This window comes from Rhincodon typus, chromosome 1 (genome assembly GCF_021869965.1).
Source record: "Rhincodon typus isolate 14 chromosome 1, sRhiTyp1.1, whole genome shotgun sequence".
NCBI lineage: Eukaryota > Metazoa > Chordata > Chondrichthyes > Orectolobiformes > Rhincodontidae > Rhincodon > Rhincodon typus.
Window position 1 is genome coordinate 277,908 of NC_063332.1, and position 8,230 is coordinate 286,137.

General features: G+C 45.8%; 1 protein-coding gene across 2 annotated transcripts in view; it reads left to right on the top strand.

Moving 5' to 3' along the window:
- Positions 1 to 8,195, top strand: part of LOC109923894 (rho-related BTB domain-containing protein 1-like) — a 90,478-nt gene extending 82,283 nt beyond the window's left edge. For both annotated transcript variants that reach the window (XM_048598051.1, XM_048598060.1), the window contains one exon: positions 7,388 to 8,195. In XM_048598051.1, the coding sequence (XP_048454008.1) occupies positions 7,388 to 7,557 (170 nt within the window). In that variant the 3' untranslated portion in view covers positions 7,558 to 8,195. The remainder of the gene's footprint in view (positions 1 to 7,387) is intronic.
- The last annotated feature ends 35 nt before the right edge of the window (positions 8,196 to 8,230 follow it).

Below are 8,230 nucleotides of genomic sequence, written 5' to 3' on the forward strand. Positions count from 1 at the left end.
ACATTTGTTGGAGGGATCCTTTTGATGATGTTCCACCAATGATTCTCGTGGGTAAAATTAAAGCACATGGAACAGTGGGTAATATATTAACATTTGTTGGGAATTGGATGACAGATAGGAAAAAGGGAGTTGCAATAAATGGGCCTTTCCAGAGCCAGTGACTTGAGGGGTTTTTTTCATTCATTTGCGGGATGAGGGTGTGGCTGGCTCGGCAGCATTTATTGCCCATCTCTAATTGCCTAGAGGCCAGTTAAGAGTCAACCATATTGTTGTGCGTTTGGAGTCACACATAGGCCAATCAAGGTGAGGATGGCAGTTTCTTTCCCTCAAGGGCATTAGTGAACCAGATGGGTTTTTCCAACAATCAACAATAGATTCACGGTTATCATTAGATTCTTAATTCCACATATTTGTTGAATTCAAATTGCACTATCTGCCTTGGCAGGATTCGAACCAGGGTCCCCAGAACATTATCTGGGTTTTTGGATTAACTGTCCAGCAATGAAAACATTTGGCCATCGCCTTTCCCTCAAGGTACCACTTGCATCTGTTCACAATATATGCACATCTCCTGAATGATTAGCAAGTATGGATGTACAAGGGGTGTCCTGATCGACCAAAAGTAGACAGCTAGGCACAGCAAGCAATTAGGATGGAAACGTTTATATTGTCTTTCATTGCAAGATGATCTAATATCAGTCATTGAAATGTCTTGCAGCATATAAACAGAGTCTTGGTGAGACCGCAGCTGCAGTATTGTTTTGGAGGTTTTGAGGACAGACAGTGAATGCTATAAATCAGGAACAAAACCAAAGTTGCTGGCAAAGCTAAGCAGGTCTGGCAGCATCTGTGAAGGTAAAAACAGAGTTAATGTTTTGGGGACAGTGGCCCTTCTTCAGCAGGTCTGAGGTAGAGTCACTGGACCCGAAACGTTCACTCTGTTTCTTCCTTCACAGATGCTGCCAGACCTGCTGAGCTTTTCCAGCAACTTTGGCTTTGTTCAGGAATAAAACATGACCCTGGGTGGGGAAAGACATTATTCCTACATTCCCCACACGGCAAAAATCATTGACTGAATATGTATGAAAGTTGAGAGGTTTGCTGGAGGAGATTACCAACCTGTTGTCTCTTCAGTCGTTGTCGGAGGCTCTGTGGTGGGAATTGTAGTGGTGGGTGTTGTGGGAACTGTTAGAAAGTAACAAACAGAAACAATCTCAATGGATGTGGCTCTCTGTCCCTGCATTGGTGTCTCAGCAGGGTTTGTTTCAGGCTGATAGGGGCTGTTGGGCTCAATTTTATATCTCCTGGGTGCAGATGGGCTTGGGAATTGAACACTTGAAAGGTATCCCTGAATTCTGATGCCTCTTTTCATTCATTTCTGGAACGGCAGTGTCACTGGTTGGTCCAAATGTACTGCCTGTCTGTACTGTTTTGGGTTCAGTGAACTTTCCTCAGAAACCAGAGCCTGTCCATACTTGCCCTTGAGAAGGTGGTGGTGAGCTGCCTTCTTGTGCCCCCATTTGCTGTATGGACCCTCTTGCTAAAGTCCCTCTTAAGAGGCTAGTGAGTTGTGCGGAAGGGTCACTCGACCTGAAACATTATCTCTGATTTCTCGCCACAGATGCAGCTGGACCTGCTGAGCTTTTCCAGCAATTTCTGTTTCTGTTTCTGTGGAAAAGCCAATCGTGGATGGAGAGTGGAGTTATGGCAACTGCCATGTTCATCTCAACGAGACTTTCATAAACTGTAGGGTTTCTGGCCATACAACAGGTCAGCTCCTTCTGGTGAGGTGGCCCAGTGATTCCTTATGTCCCACGGATGGTCTCATTCAGCATGGAATCTCACTGTGCACCTCACAACCCAATACAGCAGAGGAGGGCACCAGTGAACAATGAGGATTGTTAAACATTCATTCCTGGATGTGGCCATCTCTGGCTGGGCCAGCATTTATTGCCTGTCCCTAGTTGCCCGTTGAGAAGGTGGTGATCAGCTGCCTTCTTGAACCGCTGCAGTCCAAGTGCTGTAGGCAGAGCCACAATGCCGTTAGGGTGGCAGTGCCAGGATTTTCACCCAGCGACACTGAACAGGTGGTGTAATGTTGTTGCATTACAATCTCTTGAAAATTAATCGTGCACTGCTTGGATTATAGTTTTGTATCTGTCTGATGAGGAGTGCCCTATGAAAGTCTCATTGCCATTAACCCTTCATTCCCGAGACTGAGAATCTCAACATGCAATGGGCAGGAATAAAACATGACCCTGGGTGTGGGAAGGCATTATTCATACATTCTCCACACGGCAAAGATCATTGACTGAATGTGTATGAAAGTTGAGGGGTTTGCTGGAGGAGATTACTAACCTGTTGTCTCTTCAGTCGTTGTCAGAAGCTCTGTTGTGAGAATTGTAGTAGTGACGATTGTTGTATCTGTGAAAAGTAGAAGCAGAAATAAGCTTAATGAACGTGGGACTCTGTCCCCACATTGGTGTCTGGGCAGGGTGAGTATCAGGCTGAGAGGCGCTCTGTAGGCTACCAGGGTCTCTCAGGACAGACTGTGTGCCCCTCACACTGTGCCCATCTGGAGCTACGATGGGACACTCAGCGGTGTGTCAGAAACATGGGGCCAGCCGCTGCTGCCACATCCTCCTGGTTCACACCAGCAGAAGGACGTTTGTTGGACTGGGGTCTGGTGCAGGTGGTCAGACCACATGTGGAAGCCTCTGTGCTGAGCTACTGCAATGTAATGTTTAATTGTAATTTGTTTATGTGACGGTAATGTCAGACATTTCACTATGTCTTATTTCTAACTTATTCTTTGAACACTATAAAGCAATATAACTACTTTTCTTTTTTATTCCTTTTTTGTATCTAACCTTGGACTTGTACCTTAGATGGAACCATCAGAGAAAACATTGTAAAACATTTCACTGTACTGCTGTACTTCTATGCTTGAGTACACGTGACAATAAAGGATACTCTATTAAAAAGCTGCTGCAGAGTCTGCGGCACTGTCTCGGGAGACGTCCTCTCTCCACTTCCCCCACCCTGTCCCCACACCATGAACCAAAGGAGCCACCAGGGGGCTCTTCTTGCCTTCTGAGATTACACTCAAGTGGGTCTTGGTGATAGATGCCCTTGATAAGTTGGTGGTGAGCTGCCTTCTTAGACCACTGCAGTCCATGTTCTATAGTTTGACCTAAAATGCCCTTAGGTGCCCTTAGGGGTGACAGTGAAGGAATCTGCAATATATTTTATGTCAGGATGGTGAGTGGTTTGGAGGGGATCTTACAGGAGGTGGTGTTCCCATCTATCTGCTGCCCATGTCCTTTGTGGGTTTCAAGGCACACTTTGGTAACTTTCTACAGTACGTCTTAAGATGATGATAAATTGGAACAGGAATTGGCTGGTTCGCCCTTAAATCCTGCTCTGCCATTCAACAGGATCGTGGCTGATCAAACATTCCTCATGTCTAATTTGCTGGGAACACCCAGCATGGGTTCATGAAGGGTAGGTCATGTTTAACTAATTTGGTGGAATTCTTTGAGGACATTACTTGCATGGTGGACAATGGGGAACCTGTGGATGTGGTGTATCTGGATTTCCAGAAGGTATTTGACAAGGTGCCACACCAAAGGCTGCTACATAAGATAAAGTTGCATGGTATTACAGGTAATGTATTGGCATGGATAGAGGATTGGTTGACCAGTAGAAAGCAAAGAGTAGGGGTAAATGGGTGTTTTTCTGGTTGGCGGTCAGTGGCTAGTGGTGTGCCTCAGGGATCAGTGTTGGGACCGCAATTGTTTACAATTTACATAGATGATTTGGAGTTGGGGACTAAGTATGGTGTGTCAAAATTTGCAGATGACACTAAGGTGAGTGGTAGAGCAAAGTGTGCCGAAGACACTGAAAGTCTGCAGAGGGATATAGATAGTCTAAGTGAGTGGGCAAAGGTCTGGCAGATGGAGTACAATGTTGATAAGTGTGAGGTCATCCATTTTGGTAGGAATAACAGCAAAACGGACTATGTTTTAAATGGTAAAAAATTGCATTACGCTGCTGTGCAGAGGGACTTGGGTGTCCTTGTGCATGAATCGCTAAAAGCAGGATTGCAGATGCAGCAGGGAATTAAAAAGACAAATGAAATTTTGTCTGCCATTGCTCGAGGGATGGAGTTTAAAAACAGGGAGGCTATGCTGCAGCTGTATAGGGTCCTAGTGAGGCCACACCTGGAGTACTGTGTGCAGTTTTGGTCTCCTTACTTGAGAAGAGATATACTAGCACTGGAGGGGGTGCAGAGGAGATTCACTCGGTTGATTCCAGAGTTGAGAGGGTTGGATTATGAGGAGAGACTGAGTAGGCTGGGATTATACTCATTGGAATTCAGAAGAATGAGGGGAGATCTTATAGAAACATATAAGATGATGAAGCGAGTCGATAAGGTGGAGGCAGGGAGGTTGTTTCCGCCAGCAGGTGAAACTAGGACTAGGGGGCATAGCCTCAAAATAAAGTGAAGCAGATGGAGGACTGAGGTCAGGAGGAACTTCTTCACCCAAAGGGTTGTGAATCTGTGGAATTCCCTGCCCAGTGAAGCGGTTGAAGCTACCTTGCTGAATGTTTTTAAGGCAAGGCTGGATAAATTTTTGAACAGTGAAGGAATTAAGGGTTATGGTGAGGGGGCGGGAAAGTGGAGCTGAGTCTCAAAAAGATCAGCCATGATCTTATTAAATGGCGGGGCAGGCTCGAGGGGCCAGATGGCCTACTCCTGCTCCTAGTTCTTATGCTGTTATATTCCTGCGCTTTTCCTGTTCACCTAGATTCCCTGACTGACCAATAATCTATCTATCTCAGCCTTAAATATGCATAATGACTCTGGCCCCACAGCTCTCTGTTGCAAGGAGTTCAAAAGACTCACAATCCCCTCAGAGAAGAAATTCCCCTCATCTTAATCTTAAATTGGTGCTCCTTTATTCTGAGAGTATACCCTCTGGTCCTGGACTTTCCCATGAGAGGAAACATCCTCTCAGCATTTACCCTGTCGAGCCCCTTAAGAATCCAATATGTTTCGATGAGATCACCTCTCATTCTTCTCAACTCCAGTGAGCAGAGTCCCAACCTGTTTAACCTTTGCTCATAAGATAATGCCTCCATACCAGGGATCATTCAAGTGAACCCTCTCTGAACTACCTCCAATGAAGCTGTATCTTTCCTTAAACAATGGGACCAAAACTGCTCACAGTATTCCAGATGTGATCTCACCAGCACGTTGTACAATTACAGTAAGACTTTCCTATTCTTATACTCCAACCCCCTTGAAATAAAGGCCAACATTTCATTTCCCTTCCTGATTACCTGCTGTACCTGTGTGCTAGCTTTCTGTGATCAATGCACAAGTTCCCCCAAAGTCTCTTTGTGTTGCAGCTTTCTGCAGTTTTTTTTCATTTAAATAACATTCAGTTCTTTTGTTCTCCCTGCCAAAAGGTCTGGGAGATGTATCCACCTTTATGGTGTTTAAGACCTCCACCACCTCCTCTTCTGTTATGCAGACTGTCTTCAGGACTTCAATATTTATTCCTCCAAGTTTCCCAGCTTCCATTTCTTTTTCCACAGAAGAAAAAAATTACATGAAATATTTGTTCAGTGTCTCTCATCTCCTGTGGTTCCACCCATGGAAGATCTCATTGATCTTAAAGGGGCCCTATTCTCTCCCTAGTTGCTCCTTTGCTTCTAATGTATTTGTAGAATCTATTTGGATTATCCTTAACTCGATATGCCAAGGCTATCTCATGTCCCCTTCCTGCCCTCCTGATTTCCCTCCTAAGAATGCCCCTAAATCCTATATACTCTTAGATCCAAGGAGTCTTTGATGATGTTAGCTGCTTTTCCGTGGCAATGGGAAGTATACATGGAGTCAATGGATGGGAGGTTGTCTTGCCTGATGGTCTGGGCTGTGTTCATGATCCCGGACAGAGTGTTTGCCGTGCCAAGCTGTTATGCACCCAGATAGAATGTTTTCTACGGTGCATCTGTAAACTTTGGTGAGTGTTCTTGTGCTCATGCTGAATTTCCTTAGCCTCTTGAGGAAGACAAGGTGTTGTTGTGCCTTCTTGTTCATTTGCCTGACCACTGAAATAAATGCAGCTTAAGTCATCGAGTTACCTTATTCTTTGACTTGCTCTTGCCTCCCTGTTCTAATTAACTTGCTTTTTTTAAATTCAGATTCATTCTCATCTGTCTTTCTATTGTCGCTACTATTTAGGAACTCCCCTCCGCCCATACTAGTTTAATGGCTCCCAAATAGCACTAGCGAATCTCCTCACCAGGATGTTGGTCCCCCACCAGCCGCCATTTCTGATGAAACCCGTCTCTTTTGAACAGATTCCAATGATCCAAAAATTTGAAACCTTACCCACTGCACAATCTCATCAGCCAATGATGTATCAGCCCTATCTTTCTATTCCTACTCTCGCTAGTGTATGGCACTGGGAGTAATCCAGAGATTATTACCTTTAAGGTTCTGCTTTTTAACCTCCTACCTAACTTCCTATATTCACTTGGCAAAGCGTCAACCCTTTCTCTAACCATATCATCCTTACCAATGTGTACAACAACTTCCAGTTTCTCACTCTCCCCTTTGACAATATGCTGCAACCACTTTGAGATGTCCCTGACCCTGGCACCAGGGAGGCCACATGCCATCCCTGTATTCACACTCACGGCCGCAGAAAGCCCCTGTCTGTGCCCCTGATGGGACAGTCCCTGAAAATAATTAGAGATAAGAAGGTGTAGAGCTGGATGAACACAGCAGGCCAAGCAGCATCAGAGGAGCAGGAAGGCTGACGTTTCAAGGGTCTAGGCCCGAAATGTCAGCCTTTCTGCTCCTCTGATGCTGCTTGGCCTGCTGTGTTCATCCAGCTCTACACCTTGTTATCTCAGATTCTCCAGCATCTGCAGTTCCTACTATCTCTTGTGAAAGCAGGCCCAGTTGAACCAACCTGTCCTCTAAGAACAGTCCTGTCATTCTCAGTGTCAATCCAGTGAACCTCCCCTGCACTCCCTCAATGACAGGTCTGTCCTCTCGGAGTTCAGGAGACCAAACCTGCCTACAGTGCTAGATTTGTGGTCTTACCAAGGCCCTGTACAACTACAGTAAGACATCCCTGCTTCCGAGCTTTATTTTAGTGTGACTGTGGGAGTCGAGGGGCCACACCAATAGTTAGTCACGTCAGTGCCCTACAGTGACACCAGCTGCTACTCATAGTCTGTGACTGAGCTCAGGACACAGTTTGCTAGGATTGTTCAGAACAGGAGAAGTCCATATTATATAAAGCTTGTGTGGCTTCAACATTGCTGCTTCAATTCCTCCTGATATTCATGCTTGTTGTGTTCATAGAGAACCAGAAGCACTTTGAGAAGTGGCGCTGGCCACCAGTGTGGTACCTAAAGGCAGAGGATTGTTATCGCCGGGCATTGAGAGAATGGCAACGTGAACAGGAACTCCTACACAAACAGCGCGTTCGGAGGAAGTGGAACTTCTGGAGATCCAGCTTCGCTCACTCTTAGAGAACTTGAACCTCAGAGCTGGTCCCTCCCATTAACACCACAAATGGTCTGACTTCCATCAGCAACGAGCTGCAGCTGTAAAACAGGCGGAGGATGACTGAGTGTGTCAGCACAGAGTGTGTTCCAGAATGTTCCATACACTTCCATTAACTGCAAGTTAAGGGCTATACTTTTTGCTGAAATCCTTTTCAGGGCCATGTTCTCCTGAGCCCTGCAGAATAGAATGAGTCCACGTGTAGAACTCAAGTTCTATTCTCAATGATCCCTCACTTATTGTTAACCTCAGACCTCATACACTGTACACCTCAATCACCTGTTAACCAACTGACTACACACCACGTGTGCCTCAATGTGACCAATCAACTGGTAACCTGAACTTGGGATTACAATTCCTGTCTTCATCCAGAACCTTCACTCAGTAATCAAAATGATCAACAGCACAAGGAGATAGTTAATGACAAGCTTGAGAACAATCTCACTGTCCTGGGATACTGCCCATCGTCCAGGGCACTGACCACTGACCGGGGTCACTGACCGGGATCACTGACCACTGACCGGGATCACTGACCACTGACCAGGGTCACTGCCCACTGTCCTGGGACACTGCCCATCGTCCAGGGCACTGACCACTGACCGGGGTCACTGACCACTGACCAGGGTCACTGACCACTGC